Source organism: Mobula birostris, chromosome 8, assembly GCF_030028105.1.
Source record: "Mobula birostris isolate sMobBir1 chromosome 8, sMobBir1.hap1, whole genome shotgun sequence".
NCBI classification, from domain to species: Eukaryota; Metazoa; Chordata; class Chondrichthyes; order Myliobatiformes; family Myliobatidae; genus Mobula; species Mobula birostris.
Genome location: NC_092377.1, coordinates 33,334,836 through 33,360,781, shown reverse-complemented (window position 1 = coordinate 33,360,781; position 25,946 = coordinate 33,334,836). Strand labels below are relative to the sequence as shown.

Genomic DNA, 25,946 nt, shown 5'->3' with positions numbered 1-25,946 from the left:
CATGTTTTTTTTAAATAGAAACCAAGGTGAAAGAGCAAGGTCGATAGTGCAGGATGTATCATCATGGTTGAGAATATAAGTAAGATAGCATTACAACAAAGACAAAGATAATACAAATTTAATTAACTTTACATGTTTATTATCAGTGAGATACTGGAATATAGAATAGATTCCAGTTACAGAGAAGACCTTGATAAATCAATTGTGATTGCAGCTTTTAGGTTTTCTTCATGAATAGAATCAATTGCCTGTTCCACATTTCCCTGCTGTATATTTTATATACGTTTATTGGATTGATAGTATACGAATATGAAATTAATGACACTTGCTCATTTCACTAGACAATGGCATTTTACATTACATCTATGGAAAGTTCAGCTTAACAATTCCATCCCCAAAAATCAAAATCCTTCAACATTTTACAATTATATTCACAATCATTCATTTTAGGAATGCATCAAAAGGAACAGTGAACAAATAATTACCAAGAAACAATAGAAGTCTTTTTATATATATATAACTAGGTTAGAAAATTGAAATGGAATTAATAAAAAGAGGCCACAAATCCTCTGGCATTCACTTCTTAGAAAATTCCTCAGAGAATGCTTTGAAAAAAACAGGTCAAAGCCTAGAAAGCTCTTGAACTAAGACTGCCAGAGGAAAATCTTCCCAGATGCTGACTAATAGGCAACAATCATACCGGGAGTGGAAAAGCCAAGTATGCTTGAAGCTCAGCCTCAATTCCTAATAGGGTTTGTCACACTTAAGACACGGCAATCTCTTTCTGAGCAATAGCAAAACTGCCTGGCAATTCATAAAGCCAACAGTTTAAAGTTTATTATGATGAAAGCACTTAATGACATCCATCACTGAAGGTCCCCAGTTTCTGAAACCGTATTGAATTTCAGATATTTACCCAGCGCCCCCCCCACCCCCAAATTTTATATTGGAAGCATTGCCATGAAGTTGATTTAAAGGTTTGTACTGCATGGGATGCATGGTGTTTCATTCACATCAGTACAATGCAAGATTTACTTTGAGGTTTCTATGCTCACTTAATTTGCTTTGGACCTGGAATAATGTTAAAACTTTATTAGTCGGAGGCACTCATTGCTGCTTTATTTGGCTGGATCAGGGCAAACCCTGTATGATCAAATAATATGTTTACAGGCAGGTATACACATTTCCTTGAACGTAGATAAATTATAACTGTAATGGAAATTTTTGCAAGTTCTTTTTTAAAAGTTATCTTGACAATTAACTGTTTCTTCCTTGGAGCTTTAAACACCTTTCTAGCTCTTTATGAGCTGCACCTCACTGCAGTTGATACTTCTTCAGTAATGTAAATTGTTACTTGAAAAACTCATCTTGGGCCGTTATCATCTGCTGTTTGTGTTTAACAACAGGAGAGGAGCTCTGACAAAACTGTTGTAATGGCTGCACAAATTACTCAGCTGAAAGCTCTTCACAAAACCAATCGCTAATAATCAGCAGTTCTTACCAAGGTGCTAATTAAAAACAATTTTCCTTCTCAGTTTGCAACACTAAGCCTCCATCATTTGCTCAGCTTCTTGAATTCTGCTACTGTATATACCACTACAACTAGATCCCAGTATTAACTGCTAAGCCCTTCTTTCAGCTCCTGCTTAACAATGGGTAAGGAGAAAGACAAAGAAAGCGCAATGAAAAGCACAAAACAGGAATGCAAAAGCAAAAAAATGTAATTGTGCACATCTCTACGTTTTAACTTCATTCAAAAGATAGAATCAAAACAGCATTTGGATATAAGCAATAACTATCAAGGCATTCTTCACCGGTATTAAGATATTTGGTGCCACTTTCAATGTGAATGTGTGTAGCAGCAGAGATTTTCCTGAGATTTGTAATATGGAAATATTTAAGTATCACTTTGGGAATTTCATCAAATAGAATCTTAACAATAATAATCCCAAAGCATAGGTTTAAAAAAAAACATTACCACAGTGAGTTGATCAAACCAAATATTGCAAATGGTTCATTCTTTAAAAAAAGGTAAGAAACTCCTGGATTCCTTGCACCTCAATAGATAAAAACCACTCAGCACACTCCTACATCTTAACACAATGCATTGAGGCAAATCATGCATAATTGGAAGGGAGGGGCAGAAGGTTGGACAAGCCTTGTTTTACAAAATGTTAGTAATCAAGTTTACACTGATAGTTAAACTAACTAGTAAGCACCTAGGCTTTAAACATTTGCTTCAAACAGAGTTATGCCAAAAGAGTGAAAAAAAGATGTTTTCAGATTCCTATTAATAATTGAGATTAATTTTAAAAACAAACTTTATTGAAAAATAAATGAGTAATGTTCTTTAGATAAGAAAATGTCTTTAGGAAAGAAATCTTAAAAATAAAAGACTTTGCATTTTGAACAGCAAAGCAATCAGAGAGAAAAACAATTCCGTGTCTACAAGCACCTTCACTGAGGCAAACTGCTTTAATTGGGGAAATGTGGAACGTTACAAATTCTGCTGATACTGTGGGGTGAGTTTACACTGGTGGAATCTCACGTACTCTTCAACAAAAAACAATCTATTCTTTCTATAGTCCCTAATAGGAGAAAACAATAGTGAACTGTGCTTTTGTACTAATGAGTGACCTCTAGAAGAATGAAAGAAATCATCAGTCCATTCACAGTCAGCTTGGGTGAGGATAGATCGCTGTTCCCTGCTTAGTTAGAGTGATGAGCACAGGATAGTGGAGGTTCTCATCATACCTCTCAGTTTTCTCATTCTTCATCTAAGAAAGTAAAAACAAAAACATTTATACACATACATTATAATTACAGACTTCAGACACTAGGCTAATGACACTTTATATTCCCAATATTTCTCAAACTTCAATATTTACACAAACTCCACTGAATACTCTTCTGCTGTCTTCTTGCCTCTATCTTTTCTTTAGATCCATCAAAGTTAAATCAATCCTTTCCCTCTTTTTCATTTTCTACCCTTCTGTTTATCAACACCCCATTTATTGCTTATTTTTATTTTCCTATTTGTTTTCTTATTTTTCTTTTCCTCCTCCTCCTCCACATCTTTTCACCATTTCCTCTGTTATAGGACTTGATAAGGTAGGTGCAAAGGTGATGATGCTCCCTGGCTGGTGTGTCTAGAACCAAAAAAAAATTGGCCATATTCAAGACTGAAATAACAAACAACTTTGTCACCCAGAGGGAAGAATCAGTATCAGCTTTACTATCACTGAAACGTGTCATGAAATTTGTTGTTTTGCTGCAGTACAGTGCATGTGTAAAAAAAAACTATAATTTACAATACATTCTAATAAGAAATTAGTAAACAAGTACTGCAAAAAGAGAGCAAAAATAATGAGGTGGAGTTGATGGGTTCATTGTCCGTTCGGAAGTCTGATGGTGGAGGGGAAGAAGCAGTTCCTAGATCATTGAATGAGTCTCTTCAGGCTCCTGGACCTCCTCTCTGATGAGAGAGGAGTGCACGTCCTAGATGGAGGGGGTCCTTAATCATGGATGTCATCTTTTTGAGGCATTGCCTTTTGAAGGTCTCCTCAATGCTGAGGAGGCTAATGCCCATGATTTACAACCCTGAAAAGTGTATCTTTGGAATTCCCTACCCAAGAGTGCTGTGTAGGATCAGTCACTCAGTATATCCAAGGCAGAGACTGATAAAGGAATTTGGGATTAGTGCAGGAGCATGGTGCTGAACCTATTAAAGAGTGATCTTATGGGCAGGTGGCATGATCTTAATAAAGAGTGCACAGGCACAAAGGGCCAAATAGCCTATTTGTGATTCTATTTCATATCTCCTTTATGTCACCTTTCTCTTTGTCCAAATGTATTGTGTCAACTCTAAATTTGTTGTATTTTCTATTCCACTTGTCTCCGAATCCTGAATTTCCTTTACCGACATTTTGTTGTCTTCCTTCCCAGATTTTTTAAAATTTACTCTTTTGCTATTTATTGGAACAGGCTGAAATGTCAAATTCAAGGGAATGAAGTTTGAGGCAAAGACCTAGTCCAGCTACTGAGAAAATTGGAGATTAATCTACAGACCCAAAATGACAGCAGAACTAATGGCAAAGGTAGCGTAAATCACGAAAGGAACATTGTTTGATTTGAAAATACTGCAATCAGTTGGCAAGATTCACAGTAATGCTACTCTGGTTCCATGAAATATACACCAAATTGAATTTCAAACCAGCATTTCTTATTCTCACAGTACCTTATCATCATCTACTCAGATGTGATTTGTGTCCTAGTTTTACACTCAGAATACTCCCCATGTAGAATTGAATTGTAGTTAGGTTCCAAGTTTGATCCACAATGTGCTCTGGCATAAATGATCCCAGGGAAGCAGCAGACACTCCCTTAGGTCTCTCACAATCATGTTCCCACCCCCCAGCCCAAGATTAAGAATGGAATAAGCAGAGTAAGCAGGGAGGAGGGGAGGTGAAAAGTAAAGCACCCAGGGCTCCTGCTCCAGAATGCCAACCAGTAATATCTGCTTGAAGAGTGAAAATTGAACAGGAGTAAAATTGGCTGCAATTCTGATGCCCCCAGGTGGGATAAGTAAAGGCAGACTTTTGTCTTTCTAACAAAGAATGACCATACAATGAGTTGCTGGAGGGTAGCCAGATGCTTGTGGAACAGTATAATTGATGCTTTCAGGACAGAATTGTAGAGGGTGGGGAAGGAACTCAAAGAAAATTCAAGTCCTTCAGTTGATAAGTTATAAATGTTACTTTGGCAACGGGCTGGCTAATCTAGAATGTCTATGCAGCATATGCCAGAAAACAGCAAGAGGGCCATATCGCTGGATCTCCTAGTGGTTAACAAACGAGCTGAACTGGGAAGAAAATCATCAGCAAAACCTGTATTCTTTCTCTAGGATGGAATGGTAAAACAATTACTGATCTAAAATAAGATGTTTTCAAGTTATGGACCTTGCACTGAAGAAATCAAAGGGACCCTGTAAACATGATCACACTTATATATCTACTGAGCCATGAGGACCCAGATAGTTTTCACACTAAAATCCTACTGGTCAACAAAAACTTACAAATATGGCAGGATATCCATTCAGCTTTAACAATCAGCCCACTGGACAAAGAGGTACCAGCTTTCCTAGGGATATAATCTTGTTATCACTTTGATGAACCATTATGAAATGTAAACAAAGGACCCCCCCCCCCCCTTGGGGGAGAACGTGGGAGGGTATGGGAGTAAGGGAGGGCCTGGTTCCTTATCAAAAGATATGACCTGGGAAATTTATCAGAACTGGCCTATGGTGGTTACCATGTTTCCGACTGGAATCTACACACAACCAGAGAAAGAAACTAATTTCTGTAATTAGAAAGGATCAATGCATCAGAAGGTAGAATACAGAAATTTAATATATTAATGCTGAATGATTAAAATAATAGAAAATATATTATGAATAAATTAATATATTATTACTATTGATAATAATATTTTGTATTTTGAGAAAAAGAAGGGGGTTGTGTTGGGTGTTTTGCAGAACAGTAAGGTGGGCAAGTCCACAAGACCTAATGGGATACAGCCTAGGTTACTGAGAGAAGCAAGAGGTGAGATTGCTGCATCCTGGATCATTATCTTCATATCCTCTCTAGCCATAGATGCGGTCCCAGAGGACTGCTAAGTAATTAATGTTGTTCCATAATTCAAGAAGGAAAATAGGGATAATTCTGGATAGACTGATTAGTCTCACGTGAGCAGTAAGGAAGTTATTGGAGAAGACTTTTAGGGATAGGATTTATGAGCATTTGGAAAACCATGGCCTAATTAGGGATAATCAGCATGTCTTTGTGTGGGGCAAGACATGTCCTACTAACTTCATTGAGGTTTTGAGGAGGTGATGAAGGAGATTGGTGTAGGTAGAGCTATGGATGTTGTTTACATAGATTTTACTAAAGCATTTGACCAGGTGTCCCATCCATATGATTCAGGTGCATAGGATCCATGGCGAGTTGGCTGTTTAGATTTTGAATTGGCTCACTTGTAAAAGACGGGGTAGTGGTTGATGAGACTTATTCTGGGTGAAGGGTTGAATGTCTGTGATTAATGGTGTTCTGCAAAGATATATATACAGTGAGATATAGATCAGCTGCAGATATGGGCAAAGAAATGGAGGATGGTGTTTAACATAGACAAATGTGAAGTGTTGCATTTCAGGAGGTCGAATGTAAAGAAACAGTAGATTGTTATGGCAAGACCGTTAAGTGTTGATGTGTGGAGGGATCTTTGGGTCCACATCCACAGCTCCCTCTAAATGGCTGCACAGGTGGACAGAATGGTAAAGTAGGCAAATGGCATGCTTGTCTTTATTAGCCAAAGGACTGAGTTCAACAGCCGGGAAGTTTTGTTGTATTTTATAAAACTCCAGTTAGGCTGTATCTGAAGTATTGCATTCAATTTTGGACACCCCATTATAGGAAGGATATTGAGGCTTTGAAGAGGGTGCAGAAGAGGTTTACATGGATCAGAGGGCATGTGCTGTAAGAAGAGGTTGGACAAACATGACTTGCTTTTTCTGCAGAAGTGGAGGCTGAGGGGAGAATTGAAGAGCTTTATCAGATTATAAGAGGAATAGATAGAGCAGAAATCAAATATCATTTTCCCATGGTTGAAATGTCTAATACCAGAGAGCATGCATTTAGGGTGAGGGGGCAAGTTTAAAGGAGATGTTCTGGACAATATTTTTACACAGAGAGTGGTGGGTGGCTGGATGCATGGTGTGGAGTAGTAGCAAAAGATAATATGATAGAAGTATTCAAGAGGTTCTTAGAAAGGCATACACGTGTGCAGGAACTGGAAGGATATGGACATTGTGTGAGCAATAGGATTAGTTTAGTTGTGCCTCTGATTAATAATTTAATTAGTTCAGCCCAACATCATGGGCCAAAGTCTCTGTCCCTGTACTGTGCTGTCTGTCTACCTTCTATGGTCTGTGTATTATTATAAAGCCAAGTTCAGCCTCCATTCTTTGCAAGGCAAGTAAAATGTCAAAACAGACATAGCCTTGCTCACAGGACCTATCAGATTGGTCCTGTGAGCAAGGCAAAATATTAAAATCAAAGGAAATTGACAGGTCAGGCCAGGGTAAAAGTCCTCCAAAGGAAGATTGACAGTGCTTGGGTTCATACATGGAGAACATACCACCATTACCAGAAAGCAGCCACTTTCCAATCCAAACCTGAATGTGAAGAATGTAAGGGAGAGAAGCAGGGGCATGGAAAATAGGGAAACAAATAGTGGTGTACATTCCACCTGAGGTTAATGTAAAAGCGGTTCTAGACGAACTGAGTGATGCAAGCAACGGGCATGAAACAGCACATCCTGATGCTTTTCCCATCATTTTGGGGGATTTTAACCAGGCCAGTTTGAAAAAGTTACTAAATAATTATCAACAAATCGCTTGTAGTACTAGAGGAAACAACACATTAGACCACTGTTTCAGTAAGATCAAGAATGCCTACCGTGCTACCCCATGCCCACACTTTGGAAAGTCTGATCACCTGAGTATAGGCAGAGACTGAAGACCACAGCACCAGCAGTGAGGACCAAGAATGTTTGGACAAGGGAAGCACAGGAGCGCCTACAGGACTGCTTTGAATCGGTGGAATGGACTGTATTCAGGAAGTCATTTTTGAGTCTGGATGAGCATGCCAGAGTGGTCACCAACTTCATTAAAACCTGTGTAGATGAGTGTGTGCCTCCTGGTTCATCCAAGCCAAAAGCCATGGATAAACCAGGAGGTTCGTAGTCTGCTGAGGGCTAGACCTGTGGCATTTAAGTCTAGTGATGCAGGTCTGTATCAGAAAACCAGGTAGGATTTGCGGAGAGCTACTTCAAGAGCCAAGAAACAATTCCGAGCGAGGTTGGGGGTGACATCGGATGCACATCAACTTTGGCAGGGTTTGCAGGCCATTAGCTCCTACAAAGCAAAACCCAACATCGTGAATGGCAATGATGCTTTGCGACCAGATGAGCTCAAGGCCGTTTATGCTCACTTTGAAAGGGAGAATAAAACCACAGCTATGAGGATCCCTGCAGCATCCTGTGACCCTGTGACCTCTGTCTCAGAGGCTGTCTTTCAGAAGGATGAACCCTTGCAAGGTGGTAGGGCTTGACGGAGTACCTGGTAGGGCTGTGAAAACCTGTGCCAACCAACTGGCGAGGGCATTCAAAGACATCTTCAATCTCTCATTGCCTACGATCAGTAGTTCCCACCTGCTTCAAAAGGGCAACAATTATACCAGTGCCCAAGAAGAGCAGCATGAGCTGCCTTAACAAGAATCGTCCAGTTACACTCACGTCTACTTTGATGAAATGCTTTGAGAGGTTGGTCATAGCTAGAACCAACACCTGTCTCAGGAAGGACCTGGACCCAGTGCAATTTGCCCATCACCACAATAGGTCTACAGCAGACATGATCTCAATGGTTCACTACGCAGCCTTGAATCTCCTGGACAATGCAAATATATATGTCTGAATGCTGTTTATTGACTATAGCTCATCATTTAACACCATCATTCCTACAGTCCTGATCATAAAGCTACAGAACCTAGACCTCTGTGCCCCCTTCTGCAACTGGATACTAACTGGAAGACCACAATCTGTGTGGATCAGAAATAACATCTCCACCTCACTGACAATCAACACTGGCACACAACAGGGATGTGTACCCTCTCTACCCCCAAGACTGTGCGGCTAGGCATGACTCAAATGCCTTCTATAAGTTTGGTGATGATACAACCACTGTAGGCAGAATTTCAGATGGTGATGAAAGAGTGTACGGGAGAGAGATATACCAGTTAGCTGGGTGATGTCACAGCAACAACCTTGCATTCAACATCAGCAAGACCAAAGAGCTGATCACGGACTTCAGAAAGGGTGAGACAAGGGAACATGAACCAATCCTCATTGGATTCGTTCTGATAGGATTGGATCAGAAGTGGAGAGAATGAGCAATTTCAAGTTCCCGTGTGTCGATGTCTCTGAGGACGTAACCCGGACGTAATATATTGATGCAGCTATAAAGAAGGCAAGACAACAGCTATATTTCATTAGGAGTTTGAGGAGATTTAGTTTGTCAACTTAAACACTCGAAAACTTCTACAAATGGACCATGGAGAGTATTCTGACTGGCTCCTTCACCATCTGGTATTGGGGGGCGGGGTGTTGCTACTGCACAAGATCAAAGTAAGTTGCAGAAACATGTTAAATTAGTCAGCTCCATCATGGGTACTAGCTTCCATAGTATTCAGGATATCTTCAAGGAGCAGTGTCTCAGGAAAGCGGCATCCTATTCTTTTACTTTCTCTTCTTCTTACTTTTTAATTTACGTTATTTTTTGTATTTTTTTCTCACGGTAACACGTCGAAGCTGCACCCTCTCTAATATGCTGGTAGAGAGAGTTTTATTTGGGTTTTCTTTAGCGCTGGAAATGGTTACATCCCGACACGCGGGACAGAAGCAAGGTCGCATTGTGTGTTCAACGGACTCGCAAATTCCGGTCGGCTTAGCGAACAGAGCAGCAGACACTCCTGCTGAAATCCAGAGGAAAACACATAATGGGGGATCACAAAGCCGAGGAAAGAGGACCTGGTCGAGACAACAGAGACTTATGGAGAAGAGGAGTTCGGTGGGTAATACCGTTCCGCCTGATCGGAAGTGCACCGAGAGCGGTAAGCGTGAAGGAGTGGGGTGCTTACTGATCTGGCTAACAACAGATGGTGCAATCCAGGGTATATTACGATCGAGGAACGTGTTTGCAGACTGGATATTGAACTTTTTACTGTTGGACTTCGGCCACATTCCACCGAGATTCAACACTTGGCGGCACGGGAGGTCGTTCCTGCCTGTGGCCATCGAATGTGCAGCTCCTCCCTTTGAGGGTCAGACACCCTGAGCCAATAGACTGGCCCTGGACTTATTTTCCATCTGGCATAGTTTTGCATTTTGTTGTTTGATTGTTGGGGTTTTTTGTATTGCTATATTTACGCTCTATTCTTGGTTGGTGCGGCTGTAACGAAACCAAATTTCCCTCGGGATTAATAAAGTATATCCATCTATCTATCTATCTATCATTAAAGACCCCCACTACGCAGGACATGCCCTTTTCTCATTATTACCATTGAGAAGGAGGTACAGGAGCCTGAAGGCACACACTCAGCGATTCAGGAACAGCTCCTTCCCCTCTGCTATCCGATTCCTGAATGGATATTGAGCCCATGAAAACTGCCTCACTACGTTTTTATTTGTTTTTTTACACTACTTATTTTAACTTAACTATTTAGTAGACACATATGGTATACATTCACTGCAATTCGGTTTTCCTTTTCTCTATACTTATTTACCATGTGTTTCATTGTACTGCTGCTGTAAAGTTCATAAATTTCACAACATATGCCGGTGATACTAAACCTGATTAAAACTAGCAGAATGGTATAAAGAATAGTTTTTCAGACAAATGCATCGTTGAACAGAAATGTCAGGACTAGCATAGTAATTTTATTTTGCCAGTATATTGTGAACCAGTGCTACTGAAATCACTGGATAACAAAGGACAAAATATGTGATATTCACATGGAGGTGATAAGTTTAAGAGGCAAAGCTTTTCCTCCTGATCAGTGTTAATCATCTTCATGGGTGGTTGGTAAGTCCCTTTTTCTTGCATAACTACCAAGATCATAATCAATTTTCTCCCCCAAAAGTTTGAGGCTGGGATTGCCATTTCCTGTAGAGGGCAAGTGGGGCGCATGACATGAAGGACTAATGCAGAGCACAAAATTAAAATTCATGAATCCCTTCACAATCATTTGTGTAACAAGATTAAGATGAGGCAGAAGAAAATAACTTGCATTATCAGCCTTATAGTTCTCCAGCTGGTTATATGCTATGCTAAAACAGTAGGGATAAGAGGATAACATGCAGCCTACAGAAAACAAAGTGCTTCTGTCACCCTTTAGATGCATTGGTTCAGTTGCAAAGGGAGTGACTACAACATGGCAAGAAATGCTAGCAGAAGTCAAACTGTGCAGAACAGACGTTGCACAAAAGCAGAACAGCACACTCCGTAAACACAAACAGATCACCTATCACAGGTTCAGCAGTTGATTATTTCTACCATCGGGTAACATTTCCACTGAAATCAGTATCAGCAACTGCTCTCTTAAAAATCCTATGTTTGATTGCTTTACCTTTTCAAACTACTGTCCTAATTCTGAACTTATCTTTTCCACCTTTATTATGTTGTTCCTTTCCGCAGCTTGTGGCGCATTAGATGGCAACCTTGCCAAGTTGCTAGCTCGACGCTCAACCCAGCACGGGTGGAAAGCATGCATGGAGCTGGCCAGATTTGAACCCAGGAACATTTGCCTCAGACTTCGGTGTGGATGCCACTACACCACCGGCTGGCACCTTTAAGATGTAGTTGGTAGCTTTATAAGGCAATTTTCCAACTAAATCCCTCCAATCAAAATGCTAATATACTTATAAGAAACAGACCGTTCTGATCAGATCCATAAATTACCAACAAATTGCAACCATGGCTTGAAATCACAACCTCTAAGGAGCTTTCTATATAACTTAACGGTCTATTTTCCTTGCCATAATCTATTAATTGGAGCCACTGTCTTATGGATCGTCTCATGCCTTAAGGCCTTTAACAGTATGTCCTCCAATTAAGCCATAAACAACATTATCTACAAGCAGGGCTTAGTTTTAAGTCTTGAATAAGCCAAAGTTTCCTGTGGCTTTGTACACTCATTGGCCACTTTATTTGGTATCTCTGAACCTAATAAAGTGGCCACTGTGTGGATGCTTCTGGTCTTCTACTGCTGTGGCTGATCCACTTTATGGTTCAATGTGTTACACATTCAGAGATGCTCTTCTGCACAACTCCTTTGCAATGTGAAGTCATTTGAGTTACTGTTGTCTTCTTGTCAGCTTGAACCATTCTGGCCCTTCTCCTCTGACTTCTCTCATTAAGAATGCAAACACGAGGAATTCTGCAGATGCTGGAAATTCAAGCAACACACATCAAAGTTGCTGGTGTACGCAGCAGGCCAGGCAGCATCTCTAGGAAGAGGTACAGTCGACGTTTCAGGCCCAGACCCTTCGTCAGGACCCTTTTCTCATTAAGAATGCATTTTTACCCACAACATTGCCACTCATTGTTTTTCACACCATTCTCTATAAACTCTAGAGACTGATTGTGCGTGAAAATCCCAGGAAATCATCAGTTTCTGTGATATTCAAACCACACTGTCTGCCGTCGACAGTCACTAATATCATATTTGTTCCCCATTCTGCTTTTAGTCTGAACAATAACTGAACCTGTTCACCGTGTCTGAATGCTGTTGTGTATTGAGTTGCTGCCACATGATTGGCATATCAGATATTTGCGATAACAAGTAGTGCCCAGGTGTACAAAATAAAGTGACCACTGAGTGTAAAATGACTCCAGCCTTGCATTATGTCCCCTCCCATTATCATTGAATCAATCAAATTAGCCCCCTCAGCTCTGCTGCCCATTCCTTCTGCTGCCATTATAACTCTTCTCAGCCAGATCTGTACCAAGCACCACATACATGAACTGAACACCACATACACAAACTGAATGCAAAAGTTTCTTCCTCTTCCATCTTCGGAACTTGTCCAATTTGAACTCACTTCACCTTCACAGCTGCTACATTCATGTACCATGTCATCAAGTTTAACTATTGCAGAACTTTCCTCACTCCAAGTAAACCAAACATCTCACATTGACTTTCGTCAATGGTACAATCATCCTCACTATCAAAATTTTTGGTTACAATGTATCAGAGACTAAACTGGAAGCCTGAGACAGTTATCACCTGGCCCTGTAAACTCCTGCAACTCCATCCTAATGCCTATAGTCGACGTTTCAGGCCGAGACCCTTCGTCAGGACTTAATGAGAGAAGGGTCCTGACGAAGTGTCTCGGCCTGAAACGTCGACTATACCTCTTCCTACAGATGCTGCTTGGCCTGCTGCGTCCACCAGCAACTTTGATGTAAAAAGCAGCAAGTTTTTTTCAACAAGAGGCTTTGATTGGAGTACTGCGTAGATGCAGTGGAAGTGTTCTTGCGCAAGTCCGGCAAAGAGCTTTAAAAACCCAGTCTCCACAAAAGAAGAGTACCGTCTAGCAGAGTGGTTGTTGGCGGAGTGGTCTGAGTCAGAGTGGTAGGTGGGCTTCGGAGAGAACAGGCAGAGACAGGTAAGCAGGTAAGTTCGTTCCTTATTTCTAATTTAACTTGGGAGAACAGGGGTATGTCTACAGGGCAAGTGTTCTGTTCTGGATGTCAGATGTGAGATTTTCAGGGAAGAATCAGCCTCCTCAATGGCCACATCTGCACCAGGTGCATCGAAATGCAGCTCTTTAGAGACCGTGTGAAGGAACTGGAACTGCAGCTCGATGACCTTTGCCTTGTTAGGGAAAGTGAAGCAGTGATAGACAGGAGGTACAGGGAGGTAATCACCCCAAGGCTACAGGAGACAGATAGACAGGTGACTATCAGGAGAGGTAAGGGAGAATGACAGATAGTGGAGTGTACCCTTGTGGCCATGCCCCTCAACAATAATTACTCCATTTTGAATACTTTTGTTAGGTACGACCTACCCGGGGGAAGCAACAGCGGCCATGCCTCTGGCACTGAAACTGGCCCTGTGGCTCAGAAGGGTAGGGAACTGAAGAGAACAGCAGCAGTAATAGAGGACTCTATAGTCAGGGAGACAGAGAGGTGATTCTGTGGACGCAAAAAAGAAACATGGATGGCAGCTTGCCTCCCAGAAGAAGAAGAAGAAAGCCCTTAACTCCGAGTGGAGTCATCGGGACGCTGTCATGACGGCATTTTTTTAGCAGGCTTTCTTGTTTTTACAAGGCTGAGTTGCTAGCTCAACGCTCAACCCAGCACAGATGGAAAGCGTGCAAGGGGGCTGGCTGGATTGGAACTCAGGAGCCTTCGCTCCAAAGTCCAGCGCTAATGCCACTATGCCACCAGCCGGTTCCCAGGTGCCAGGGTCCGTGATATTTCTGAACACATCCACAATATCCTGAAAAGGGAGGGTGAGTAGCCTGAAGTTGTGGTACATATTGGTACCAATGCCATAGGTAGAAAAAGGGAGGAGATCCTGAAAACAGAATGTGGGGAGTTAGGAAGGAAGCTGAGAAGCAGAACCTCAAGGGTAGTAAGCTTGGGATTGAGTGTGTGAACAATGCAGGACTGAAGGTGCTGTACTTAAATGTGCGTAGCATTCAGAATGAGGTGGATGAACTCATGGCGCAATTAGAGATCGGTCAGTATGAAGCTGTGGGCATCACTGAGTCGTGGATGAAAGAAGGTCATAGTTAGGAGCTTAACATCAATGTATCGAAAGGACAGGCAGGAAGGCAAAGGTGGTGGTTTCGTTCTGTTGGTGAGAGATGGAACTACATCTTTAGAAAGAGGTGACATAGGATCAGAGAACGTTGAATCTTTGTGGGTGGAGTTAAAAAACCATTATGGGAATCATATATAGGCCTCCAAATAGTAGCCAATATGTGGGATTGAGATTGCAAAGGGAGCTGGGAAGGGCATGTAATAAGGGTAATGTCACAATTGTACTGGGGGGACTTCGATATGCAAGGGGTTGGGAAAATCAAGTTGGTGTCAGATTGCAGGAGAAGGAATTTGTTGATAGCCTACAAGATGACTTTTTAGAGCAGCTTGTGCTTGAGCCTACTAAGGGAAAAGCAACCTTGGACAGGATGTTGTATAATAACCCAGATCTTACTAGGGTGCTTAATGTAAAGGAACCCTTAAGAGGCAGTGATCATAATATGATTGAATTCATACTGCAATTTGAGAGGGAGAAGCACAAGTCATAATGTATCAGTATCGCAATGGAATAAAGGAATTACAGAGGCATGAGAGAGAAGCTTGCCCAGGTGGATTGGAGGAGGATACTGGTGGGGATGATGGCAGAGCACAGATGCTCCAGGAATAGTTCACAAGATGCAGGATAGATATGTTCCACAGAAGAAGTTGTTCTCAAATGGCAGGGCTAGGCAACCATGGCTGACAAGGGAGTTAAGGACTGCATAAAAGCCAAGGAAAGGGCATATAAGATAGCAAAAGTGAGTGATTAGGAAGCTTTTAAAATCCAACAGAAGGCAACTAAAAAGAGCTACAAGAAGGGAAAAGATTAAAATGAGGGCAAATTAGCCAATAATATAAAGCAAGTTACTTAAATTTTTTTCAGTTACATAAAGAGTAAAAGGGAGGTGAGTGTTGATATTGGACCACTGGAAAATGATGCTGGTGAGATAGTAATGGGGACAAAGAAATGGCAGATGAACTTAATGCATACTTTGCAACAGTCTTCACTGTGGAAGATACTAGTAGTGTGCCAGAGGTCTGTGAGTGTCAAGGAACAGGAGTGAGTGCCATTGCTATTTTGAAGGAAAAAGTATGAGGCAAACTGAAAGGTCCTAAGTGGATAAGTCAATTGGGGCAGATGGACTACATCCCAGAGTCCGAAGAGAGGTTGCTGAAAAGATAACGGATGCATTGGTCATGATCTTTCAAGAATCACTTGATCCTGGCATGGTCCCAGAGGACCGGAAAATTGCAAATGTCACTCCACTCTTTAAGAAAGGAGGAAGGCAAAAGAAAGGAAATTATAGGCCAGTTATCCTTAGTGGTTGGGAAAGTGTTGGAATCTATTATTAAGGGTGAAGTTTCAGGGTACTTGGAGACCAATGACAAAATAAGTCTAAGTCAGCATGGTTGCTGTAAAGGGAAATCTTGCCTGACAAAGCTGTTAAGGGCTCTTAGAGGAAGTAACAAGCAGGGTGGACAAAGGAGAGGCAGTGGATGTCACTTGGATTTTCAGAAGGCATTTGATAAGGTGCCACACATGAGGCTGCTTAACAAGATAAAATCCTATGGCATTACAGGAAAGACACTGGGATGGATAGAGGAATGGCTGACAGGCAGGATGCAGGAGGTCTTTTCTGGTTGGCTGCCAGTGACTAGTGGCGTTCCTCAGGGGTCAGTATTGGGACCACTACTTTTTTATTGTTTGTCAATGATTTTGATAATGGAATTGATTGCTTTGTGGCAAAATTTGTGGATGATATGAAGACAGGTGGAGGGGTAGGTAGTGCTGAGAAAGCAATGCAATTGCAGCAGGACTTAGACAAATTAGAAGAATGGGCAAAAAAGTGGCAGATGGAATAAAGTGTCGGGAAATATACAAAAAATGCATTTTGATAAAAGGAACAATAGTGCAGGCTATTACCTAAATGGGGAGAAAATTCACACAGCAGAGGTGCAGAGCTTGGGAGTCCTCATGCAAGACTCCCAGAAGGTTCACTTACAGGTTGAGTTTGTGGTGAAGAAGGCAAATGCAATGCTGACATTTATTTCAAGGGGAGTAGAACATAAAAGCAAGGAGCTAATGCTAAGGCTTTATAAACAGTATTCAGGCTGCACATGGAGTCAACAGTTTTGGGCCCCACAAATCAGAAAGGATGTGCTATCATTAGAGAGAATCCAGAGGAGGTTCATGAGGATGATTCCAGGAATAAAGGGTTAACATATGAGGAGCGTTTGGCAACGGGGGGGGGGGGGTCTCATTGAAATCTATTGAATGTTGTAAGGACTAGATAAGGTGAATGTGGAGAGGATGTTTCATATGGTGGGGGTGTCCAGAACTATAGGGCACAGCCTCAAAATTGAGGGGCAACCTTTTAGAACAGAGGTAAGGATGAATTTTTTGAAGCCAGAGAGTAGTGAATCTGTGGAATGCTCTATCACAGACTATGGCAGAGGCCAAGTCCATGGGTACATTTAAAGCAGAAGTTAATAGTTTCCTGATTGGTCAGGGCATCAAAGGATATGGTGAGAAGGCAGGTGTATGAGGTTGAGTGGGATCCAGGATCAGCCATGATGGAATGGCAAAGCACACATGATGGCCTGAATGGCCTAATTCTGCTCCTATGTCTTATGGTCTAATCATGGGACAACATACAATGACCAAATACCTGGTACATCTTTGGACTGTGGGAGGAAGCATGTGCACCTGGGGAAATCCCATGCATTCCATGGGGAAGATGTATAGAGATTCCTTAGAGAATGGTGGCAAAATTGAACTCCAAACTCTGAGGGCAAGTCGAAAGATGTGCAGGGCAAGTCTTTTTTTTTTTTACACAGAGAGTGATGAGTGCCTGCAATGTGCCACTAAGAGTGGTGGTTGAGACAGATATGATAGAGGTATTCAAGAGACACTTTGATAGACACATGAAAGTGAAGGAAATGGAAAGATATGGACATTATGTAGGCAGAAAGGATTCATTTAGTTGGATGTTTACTAATTTAATTAGTTCAGCAGAAGTTCATGGACAGAAGGACTTGATTCTGTGCTATTTAGTTCTATGTGCAAGGGGGAGCAAATATAAAACACAATATTGTACAGACTTCATACAAGACTTTGATTAGGCCTCATTTGACAGAAAGTGTCTTGAGGTATTCAACCCATAATGTATTACGTAATAATGGAGGTCTGAGAAAGATTCAGGGGGAGGACCAGTATTTTGAAGGTTCTTAGTTACCCAGAATAAACTTCTGGAACTACTTTTTTTATTCTGAAAAACTATGGACTTTAAAATAACAAAAGAAAAACGATCAAACCACATAGATGGTGGCTTCACAAGGAAATAGAGATTGAGAGCACATGATTGTAAATCACAAAAGCTAGGGCTAGATCAGGTGATTGGAATAGTATTTTTTCAAGAGAGTTTGAGGACTTATAGAAGTACCCAACCTTCAGTGACTGAATTCACTACAAATATTCCGGACAAGATCCTGATCAATATCAACATATCCATTCATAGAGGGTCGGAGAATACTGTGGAAGATGTCTCTCATTCAAAATAAATTCCTCGGTACTTGTTGCTTGGACTTCAGGAACTGGACCAACTCCCAGAATGGGATTTTCTGCACTTCCTTGATGATTTTTTGAATGGGTGTTTTTTTATGATAGGGAGGAAGAGGGTGAATGATCATCATGGTCTATGTAAGCTTCACATCAACAGCAGCAATTAAATCAATTCTCCGGGAAACAGACTGTTACATTTAAGAGTCCATATACAAGATCAGAATTTTCTGGGAAAATGAATGAGAGTTTAATGTTTCCAATGACAATTTGTGTACACATCGTCCAGCAATCAGCTGGTTTAATATCACTGGCATATGTTGTGAAATCTGTTGTTTTGCAGCAGCAGTACATTGCAATGCAATAAATATATATTTCTCATTGTAATTTATAGTTTTTAATTTTATATACATATATATATATATATATATACACACACACACATACATACACACACACATACATACAATTAAGTAGTGCAAAAAGAAAGCAAAGCAAAAACAGTGAGGTAATGTACATAAACACAAGAGATTCCGCAGATGCTAGAAATCCTGATGAAGGGTCTGGGCCCAAAACATCGACCGTTTATTCATTTCCATGGATGCTGCCTGACCTGTTGCGTTCCTCCAGCATTTTGTGAGGTAGTGTTCATGGGTTCATTGTCCATTCAGGAATCTGATGGAGGAGGGAAAGGAGCTGTTCCTGAAATGTTGAGTGTGCGCTTTCAGGCTCCTGTTCCTCCATTGATGGTAGCAATGAGAAGAAGGCATGACATGGGTGATGGGGGTCCTTAATGACAAATTGAGGCATTGCCTTTTGAAGATGTCCTGGATGCTGGGAAGGCTGGAGCCCATGATGGAACTGCAGAGCTTACAACTTTCTGCAGCTTTTTTCCAATTCTGTGCTTTGGCCCCTCTTTAGTAGACAGCAATGTACTCAGCCAGATTGCTCTGCACGGTACAGTATATCTTTAGAAATTTGCAAGTCTTTGGTGACATACCAAGTCTCTTCAAACTTCTAATGAAATATATCCACTGTCATACCTTCTTTGTTTTATTGTATGTTTGGGCCGTGATCTTCAGAGGTATTGACACCCAGGAACTTGAAACTGCTCACACTTTCCACTGCTGATCCCTCGATGAGGACTGGTGTGAGTTCCCCCAATTTCCCCTTCCTGAAGTTCACAATCATTTTTGTTGCAACACCACTCAACCAGCTGATCTATCTCACTCCTGTGCACCTCCTATAGGTGCCCTATAAATTTGCGCTCACCAATAACTGCTGAATGATTTGCATTGCTTCATTATTAATTTTAGCCAACATACCATCTTCCAGTTAACAATTCACAGTTTTCAAGAAATTGTTGCATTTACAGTGCTGAAATAAACCAAACTCACGATAAGTAACTACGACTCGTAGTTAATATCACAAAGGACCTTTTCCTGATAATATGTACATCATGACATGACTCGCTGGCCCAGAAAATGCCACGTCTGAAATTATTTTTGTAGATTTAAAAAGGTTATTTTCTTACTTTCACATTTCTTCTCGTCCTGTCTTATTTTAATTATTTTTTAGCTATTGTTCAGCTTTTTTCATACCTGATCAAACTAATTTACCTCAGAAAATTTTCTCCTCAGCCTTGTGTTTTATTACATCATAAATGCCATATAAATTATTTTTGACATTTCGTTGGCTGAGATATGTGCTTTGTCCCATCATCAAGGTCCTAGAAACCCCATTATCGGATCACACATCCAGCAATTTTCAATGCAAAAATGTTTTGAGTTGAAGGGTGATGAAGAAAGCCTAACTAAGTGGCATGCTCCAGAGCCAATAAAATGAGGTTAATTGGAAAAAGGTGATGCCTGTGATTATTGACCATTGAAAGTATTCAGTCAATATGAATCTTTTAACAGACAAGGTAGTCATGCAATCATTTGCAGCTCACATTTGCCTGATTGTATGTCAAAGCATTTCATGTTACTTAAGTAAGCGAACAAAACTCACATTTAATACACCATAGGCAATTCTAGACATTACACTTGCAAAAATGCACTGGAAGCCTTAAGATTAGGATTTCGAATTCCATAAAGGTAAGAGATATTCAAAGAAATTAACTCATTTTCATTTGACAAATGATGGAGAACAGCCACTGTTCCAAATCTTTTAATTCAGGGATGCAGGAATACATGAAAGCACAGTTTTGATTTTGAACTATGATCACAGTGGATGGAGTAAAAAAAAAATAGCATGCCTCAGGAAAAACTACAGATTAGAATCATAAATCCCACTGAGTAATGTATAACTGGGATAAGCACCCAAATAAAAGCAGCTAGTTGTGCCAATTGCCGGCTACAAGTGTGACAAAATAAAAACATTCAAGGAATGGAATGAAATCTATGTTAAGGATAGACATTCATGATCAAATAATCTACAGAATGCATTGGCAATTGTACAATTGAACTCACTGCGGAATTCAACTAGTCCAATTTCAGTCACAGATAGTAAAACTGGACTAATAGTCTGGGGCTTTATTTAAAGAAAGATTTCACATATTTAGTTGGCCACAGAAATTGTGACATTCTCACCCATGAATGAAAAAAAAACAGGGGAATAAGAGTCAGAGCAAAGCAGCCTTCTCACAGCTCAGAGATGTGGATAATGAACACGAGGGCAGACCCCTGGTGGTAAGCCACCTACCTGCCTAACAATCTTCATAGCCAATAAATACTGAACAGCACATGAAAAGTAGATAAATAAAATAAAATAGGTTTAATTGAAACAATTGCACATATAAGCTCTTTAATGCATCAGGGCTCAAAATGTTGTGATTGTAGTATTTCATGCTGTAATGCCACTAAGAAGATGACATATTATTAAACATTTGCATACATTTCATGCAGCAAAAATCAGTTTTAAGTAAATTTGATAGCCTACTCCTACTCTATTGTCAGTTTCATGAATTTGTCTATTAAGGCCACTTCAACAGAACATGACAGCAATTCCTGAGTAGTAAAAATAAGTATATCCTTCTCTGCAAAATACTACAAAATGATATACAGAGTAATACACACAAAATGCTAGAGGAACTCAGCAGACTATGCAGCATCTATGGAAAAGAGTTAACAGCCGACATTTCAGACCGAGGCCCTTCATGATGAAGGGTCTGCTGAGTTCCTCCAGCATTTTGATTCCCAGCATCTCCAGGTTTTCTCTTGTTTATATATGGAGTACCCTACAACAGTAGACGAAAGCATGTAGGAAGAGCCAAACAGATTGGTGGTGATTGTGTGCCTAGTTGCAGATCAAAGTGACTGTTTAGACTTTGTTTAATCAATAAGTCGGAATCTATTGGCAATTAGCTGTCAATAATAATAAGCATAAGGAATTTGCTGACTGATGAAGTATTTTAATCAAAAACGTCATTGACCTAGAAGGCATAGTGGGAAATATCACTGCTAACCAAAAACTTGTGGTATCTGACACCGGTGTTTACTGTCACAGCTGTTGGAACTTTAACTATTTGGAATTTGAGACTGACACAATGTCAAGAAATAGAGCCTCGTCACCTGGGAGTTTTCAGCAAATTATACCTTGTACATTTTATTTCCTTGTAGTCAAATGCAGATTCACACAACATCTTAAGAGGAAATGCCATATTGTGAAACTCTAGGAATAATTACAAGGTAAAAGGTACCTAGTTTTTAAACCCAGATTTACTTCCCACTGCTTTTAAATTAAATTTTATTCAGAAATGCCATCAGTGGATCTCCAAAACGTTATACAAGTTCCCTTCCTTGAGAGCTACAGGGTTGTTTTAAGGGTTATTCTGTCCTTGTCTGACATTAGGGCAACCCTTGCTACTAACTCAGCAAGGTCCAGGAACCAACTGTAGGACCCCAGGGCCACAGAGATCTCAAAACTGCACATTGCATAATGTCTACATCCATTGACGTTTTGGAGTAGCCCTTAAATGGTTAACTATATTTCTTTCCTAATTTTCTTCCCCACATTATATAAGTGTGTTTTGTAATAGGACATGGCTCCAAAGGCTTTAAGAATATTATCCCTGTATTATTCTAACTAGTTACTGTACATTTGAAGATCGAATAGTTTTAAGTATTAAATGAAAATGTTCTAAATGCACACCAGAGGGATTAATGATTCTCTGGAGCAGGGACGCCCAACCTAGGGTCCATGGACCCCTTGGTTAATGGTAGGAGTTCATGGCATTAAAACAAAAGTTGGGAACCCCTGCTCTAGATGAAAACTTCCACTTAATTAAGTACTTGTAAAAGTCAAGACCAAACACCAGCAAATAATTACCTGGTCAATCAGTACTCATTTCACATTCACATCTACATTAGAAGCATTATTGGTATCAAGTAATTTATTTCTTCATGTTTACTTTTGTTCCATGTTCTATTACTTAGATTGTTGCTCTAACTACATGAAAACAGATTCTAGTGTGAAATAGATAGTTATTTTAAAGCAGCTCTGTACAGTATCCTGAAACAACTGCTATCTCAACATTGAATTTTCTTTGGCATGTAGTCATCGAGTTGGAGAGAAACTAATACATAGGGAAGAGGAAGAAGTATTTGCACAGTTTGCCCTAGACTTCAGTAAATACTGTAAGTAGAGGATCAGTGTGTGATTAGTGTGATTGACAGTATAGAGCAAAAGGGCAAGGATAATCCATGTTGGGAAGTTGCAGGCTAAGGAACCTGCTTGGAGCAAAATAATTTTTAAAAGCTAAATCAAAAAAAAAAAATTTCCTCAAGTTTTAAACTATTAGCAAATCTGTATGCAAATTGGCCAAGAAAAATACAGTTTTCAGATAAATGTTTCCCTGGTGTGGGAAAGACGGAGACTGCTTTTAGAGCAGAGGAAGGAAGGAGCTGAACTGGACTGAGACCAAACTCCCAGCAGAAAGATTAAGGAGAGTGGTCGCAAAGCGATTAAATTAGTTCTAAAACAAATTAAAAGGAAGAGAATGGTCATGTATTCCGAAACTGAACTTTACGTACTCAGCTAAAGGTTAAACCTAAAGGATATAATTTAACCAGGAGAGAGAAAATTGAAACATGTAAGTAAAACATTAGAGTAGAGGGCTGGGTTAGAGTTTATGGCTTGAATTAGCACTTGTGTTACTGCACACAAAGTAAAAGGAACAAAATGTATTAATTGCAAGTGTAAATTCAATTTGGAAGGCTTGATGTTGTAGCCATCACTGAGATATTGCTGTAAAGTGATCAAGACTGCAAACTAAATATACCAGGTTACAAACTTACATGAAATATCGAGGAAATAGTGCAGCCTCGGTGATTAAAGGGGAAATCACTTCACTGATGAAAAGATGATAGCAGGAAAGTACAGACATTTGTAAGTGGGCAGCGGACACTCACCAGGTTGAACTAATAGACAGAAAAGGAATTAAGACTGGACTGGGAATTGTATATACTCTGCCCTGGTAGCAACTGTTAAACGATAGAATGCATAATTGCAGAAATTAGTCAAGCATGAGGCAGGGGCAGAGTGGCTTCGAGGGATGATTTAACTTCCATATTAGATTGCAGAAAGCACACTAGCTTATGCCTGAAAGGTAGCGATTTTTTGGAATGTGTTCAAAACTGTTTTGTTGGAATAATATGTCCCACAATCAAAAATCTTTATTAGATTTAGTTTTGAAAGGAAGCTCAGGTTTAACTAACATTAGGTTAACAGTTAACTAATAACATTTATAATATAATGAAGTTCATTAAAGCTTTCAAAAGAAAGTGATATAAACCAGCTATTAAGGTGTTAAGTTTGGCTCAGGCCTACCTCCATACAATCAGGGAGTACATGAATAAAAGCTCGCAAATCTTTTAATGGATGCAATGACAGTAGTTCTGTGGGTGAGGTTCAAAAATATTGATGCAATGCTAAACCAGTTTATACCGTAAAAAGGTTCCAAGAATGTTTCTAGATCGGAATATTAAACATCCTATTGTACTGTTTTTGGGGTTGAGCAGGGAAAACCTGGAAATAATATTCCATTACAACTAAAATCTATTGTCAAGAAATTACTAGAGTTTACAAGCACTGAACATATGAACAACTTGAAAATTTCAGATCAGTTTGAGCCAGCATGGATTTATAGAAAGTTAATTTTTCAAATGTTGAATACAGGAATATATATTTGGATTTTATTTATATAAACTTCTAAAGGGCATTTAATGAAGGCTCTTGTAAGAGCCTATTATATACTAAGTAAAGTGCTGTATAAATAGAGGGAATTGATTAATCCTGGCTAGGAAATTGGGAGAGTCTGGGAGAAAGGCGATGCCTCAAGAAGGTGGCATCTATCATTAAAGACCCTCACCATCTAGGACATGCCTGCTTCTCACTTCTACCATCAGGAAGGAGATACACGAGCCCGAAGACACTCACTGAAAGCTTTAGGAACAGCTTCTTCCTCTCTACCACCGGATTTATTAACAGTCTATGAACCCACAAACACTACCTTGATATTCGATTTTAGCACTATTTATTGTAATTTACAGTTATCTTTAGTATGGATTGCACTGTACTGCTGGCACAAAACAACAAATGTCACGATATATGCCAGTGATAGTAAATCTGATCCTAATTCAGAACATGTAGATAGGTATTCAAATTGTTCAGATATCCACAGTGGTGTCCTGGAATTACGTTGGGAATAGTTGTCACGTTTATTAATGACGATGGAACAGAAAAGTGTGTGTCCAAGTTTGGTTTTGACACACAGATTAATATTCCAAAAAAATGTAAGCACAGAAGGCAGGAGAGTGGGGTTAGGCGGGGAAATGGATCAGCCATGATGAAATGGCAGAGCAGACCCAATGGGCCTAAAGCTACTCCTGTGGCTTATGGGTTGCTATTAAATACAGATAACTTTTTTTTTGAAGGCTGGGTGGGGTGGTGTAAAGATGGTTGGGAATAGCTTTCTCTTCTGTGCTTTCAGTTTGTATGGAAAAATGTCATTAGCAATACCCTCCTGGGTAGAGCAAATATGCAAAGAAAAACCAGCCTGTATTCTATTGCTCATTGCTGTTCAGTTATTAGTCCTGAACAGCTGCAATTGCAAACATTGCCTTGGAATCAGATTGGGGTCTGCCATAATGATCTAAATGTAGTTGAACATGTTCTCAAATTTAACTACAAACATTAAAGTATGAAAATTTGGAGCATGTATCCGAGGGCAACCAGCACCCAGCAACAGCCAGTCCTTTGGAAGAAGAGAGTAGATTATTTAATAAATTGTATGGGCTTAAGCAGACAGAGTCAAATGCCTGTATATTCTAAACAAATGATTATTGGCAGAGACACTCTAATAGCTCCCGAGGAAGAGAAGGGAAGAGATCGCTTGATCACGTGCCAAGCAGTTAGACTTGGCACAGGTAAAAGATAACCAATATGGTACAAATTAGAGTAAAATTCAAAAAACTGGAATTGTCATCCTAAAGAGTGCATATAAAGTGTTAATAAGCATTTCCTGTAATGAACAGCTTCAGGCAAGGTAGTCTGAGAGGATTTGCTGCACAAGAACATAATTAATATAATACAGGAGGAGATGCCAGGGGGTATAATGCAGTCAGAGGCATTTAAGGTATCTGTCAAAAAACTCTTGTGATCCTTTCCTAATGCAAAACGGATTGTGATGCTTCCCTAATATTGGGAGAGTTCTGACCTTGAGGTGAAAGTTCCAAACATGGTCGTCGTAATTCACAAGCCTCTGGGCAGTTAAACAGGCTTTTTCTGCAAGGCTGCAGAACTGGTTTAGAGTACTGCCTCTCTGAGGGGCAAATACAAGCACTTTTCCCTGAAAAGAAAAGATAGTAATTAACAGTTAGTGATTATTGAGACAAATATTTAAGTCCTGGCAGCCATTTAAAATAATGTTTCATGGCTAAGCACAAAACCATGGATTAATCTGCTAAA

At 40.1% G+C, this 25,946-nt stretch overlaps 1 protein-coding gene across 3 annotated transcripts in view; it reads right to left on the bottom strand.

Moving 5' to 3' along the window:
- Positions 1-90: 90 nt before the first annotated feature.
- Positions 91-25,946, bottom strand: part of camkmt (calmodulin-lysine N-methyltransferase) — a 374,714-nt gene continuing 348,858 nt past the window's right edge. The window contains exons 10-11 of one of the 3 annotated variants that reach the window (XM_072264993.1): positions 25,696-25,827; positions 91-2,777 (exon numbers count right to left, since the gene is read on the bottom strand). In XM_072264993.1, the coding sequence (XP_072121094.1) occupies positions 2,676-2,777; positions 25,696-25,827 (234 nt within the window). In that variant the 3' untranslated portion in view covers positions 91-2,675. The remainder of the gene's footprint in view (positions 2,778-25,695; positions 25,828-25,946) is intronic. The other 2 variants (XM_072264994.1, XM_072264991.1) reach the window with 2 other exon arrangements.